The sequence below is a fragment of the Octopus bimaculoides genome, chromosome 20 (genome assembly GCF_001194135.2).
Source record: "Octopus bimaculoides isolate UCB-OBI-ISO-001 chromosome 20, ASM119413v2, whole genome shotgun sequence".
Lineage (NCBI taxonomy): Eukaryota > Metazoa > Mollusca > Cephalopoda > Octopoda > Octopodidae > Octopus > Octopus bimaculoides.
The window spans coordinates 21162724-21165472 of NC_069000.1; the positions used below are offsets into that span (position 1 = coordinate 21162724).

Consider the following 2749-nt stretch of genomic DNA (forward strand, 5'->3'; position numbering starts at 1 on the left):
TGTGTGTGTGTGTGTGTGTGTGTGTGTGTTTGTGTGTCTGTGTTTGTCCCCCCACCATCGCTTGACAACTGATACTGTTGTGTTTGCGAACCCGTAACTTAGCAGTTCAGCAAAAAGAGACCGATAGAATAAGTACTAGGCTTACAAAGAATAAGTCCTTGGGTCAATTTGCTCGACTAAAGGTGGTGCTCCAGCATGGCCACAGTCAAATGACTGAAACAAGTAAAAGAGTATATATATGCCAAAACTAACCTCACCTGTGCTAGTGCCATGTAAAAAGTACTGAGTCCACTCTGCAGAGTGGTTGGTGTTAAGAAGAGCATCCAGCCATAAAATACCTTCTTAAAACAGACACAGCAGCCTGGAGTAGTCTTCTACCTTGCAAGCTCCTGTTGACTGTCCTATCCATGCATGCATGGAAGACAAACGTTAAACAATGATGATGACACACACACACACACTCACACACATATATACAAATATGTGTGTGTGTGTGTGTGTGTGTGTGTGTGTGTTTGTCCTCTACATTCCCTGGCAAGTGGTGCTGGTGTGTTTACATCCCATAATTTAGTGGTTCTACTAAAGCAATTGATAGAATAAGTACTAGGTTTTTAAAAAATCAAAAGTACTGGGATTGATGCAATTGACAAAAATTTCTCCAAGACAGTGCTCCCACATGGCCACAGTCAAATAACTGAAACAAGTAAAAGATAAGAGATAAAACTAATTCTATATATGGCATGGAAGCAAATAACAAAATATTTGGCAATGATACACATGTTGAACATACCAAAGTTTGCTTTCTTCTGAATATTACTATTAATATTGCAACTTAATGAAACAAAATTAACTTCATTCTTCTCCATTTCCATTAAATGTACACTCACTGTCTCTGTTTCACACTTCACACATAACCCACATATAGTCTGTGTTCTAAATAAATAAACCTTACATAATTTTTCTTCTACATACATAAGACCTACATAGACTATATTCTATACATATATATATATATATATATATATATATATACACACAAATATATGAAGTGTACAGTAGTATATCTCCATTATATAAGGCTGATCTTATCAATTGGTTTTGCACTAGATGTTAAACTAAATTTTAAATAACAGTTCAACTGTGTAACCTTACATTCATCAGAGCTGGCAATTATGGAGAAAATATGGTAACTGTTATATATGTATGTGTGGTGCGGTGTGTGTGTGTGTGTGTTGAGTAATTGACTAAATAATCTCCTATGATTTGTGAACTGTATACATAAACTTTATATAGTATATATTCTACATATAAAATTTCATACTCACTGTGTTCTACATATAAAACTAGAAACAGCAGCAGTAATAGTAAAAACAGAGTAGCAGGGAAATAGTGATTCCTGACTTAGGCACATGGCCAGCCATTTCGGAAGGAAGGTGTAGTCAATTAGATCAACCCTAGTATTTATCTGGTACTTATTTCATCGAACCCAGAAGCAAGGAAAGCAAAGTCAACATCATAATGGGATTTGACACAGTGTTAACAAAAAACAATATTTGATTATAAATTTAAATTCTTTACAACAGCTATATGGGCCACCTTACAGGATTCTGGAGAGTAAAACTTAGTTTCAAATCTTTGGTTTACCTTCTCTTTAAAGTCCTCTTTGAGCTTTTCAAGAAGGTTTTCATGTTTTGCCTCAATTTCTTTGGTTTCTGCTTGATGTTTCTCTTTCAGACTTTGGCGACGTTGCTTAAGAACATCTTCAAGCTGTAGGAGCAATGGAAGATTTCATAAGGTGAAAAATTGAACATATGTATGAATATATATGTACACATATACACGTGTATGTGTGTGTGTGTGTGCTTTTGTGTCAGTGCTTGTCCCCATATATACTGAGTGGAGGTGCATGTCTTAGTGGTTAGGATGTTGGACTGGTGAATGTAAGATTGTAGCTTTGATTCCTGGACTGAGCAACACATTGTTTTCTTGAGCTTCATTTCACATTGCTTCGGTCTACTCAACTGTCAAAAATGAGTAATCCTGTGATGGACCTGCGTCCCATCCGGGTGGGGAGTATATATGCCATGAAACCAAGAAACTGGCCCTTATAAGTTGGCATGACTCAAAAAGGTAACTAGCTTTATCATACATACTGAGAGGTTGACTCAGTTCCACATTACCTAGTATCATAGATACAGATGCACAGAGTCAGACTCTGACTCCATACATGTGAAGACATGCCTACAAAACTTTGAGTAATGAGCTGAATGAACCTGTAATTAAATACTTAAACTCCAACTACACATGTTGAGTGTTACTTTCTTTCATGTATATATATTTATTTATTTAGATAAAAATAATTATGGCCAGTATATAGGGTTACCCAGGGTTTTCTGTCCATAAAGCGCTTAGCTTTACAATGTCTCATCAGACTCTAATAGCTGGTCTAAATACTCTACTGCTCTATAACTTAGAGTGTGCTTCTCTTTCTGATTTAGGATTTACTGATGGTATATATATATATATATATATATATTTATATATATATATATATAAGTTGTAATAATGAAGTAAAAACAAATAATGATAGTTTGAAAGCATTTAATATTTAGGTTTCTGATTTGTGTAATATAGCCTATCCTGACTCTAACAAGGATTTGGAGCAATTTGTTATATTTGACTCCAGTCGCTTTTAAGCATAACACAAAATAAATATATATATATATAAATCATACTATATACATAGTAA

At 34.7% G+C, this 2749-nt stretch overlaps 1 protein-coding gene across 3 annotated transcripts in view; it reads right to left on the reverse strand.

The window, feature by feature from the left end:
* The window catches only part of LOC106874788 (centrosomal protein of 164 kDa), a 105782-nt gene that overhangs the window by 29928 nt on the left and 73105 nt on the right, over nt 1-2749 (reverse strand). For all 3 annotated transcript variants that reach the window (XM_014922644.2, XM_052975154.1, XM_014922652.2), the window contains one exon: nt 1645-1767. In XM_014922644.2, coding sequence (XP_014778130.1) covers nt 1645-1767 — 123 coding nt within the window. The remainder of the gene's footprint in view (nt 1-1644; nt 1768-2749) is intronic.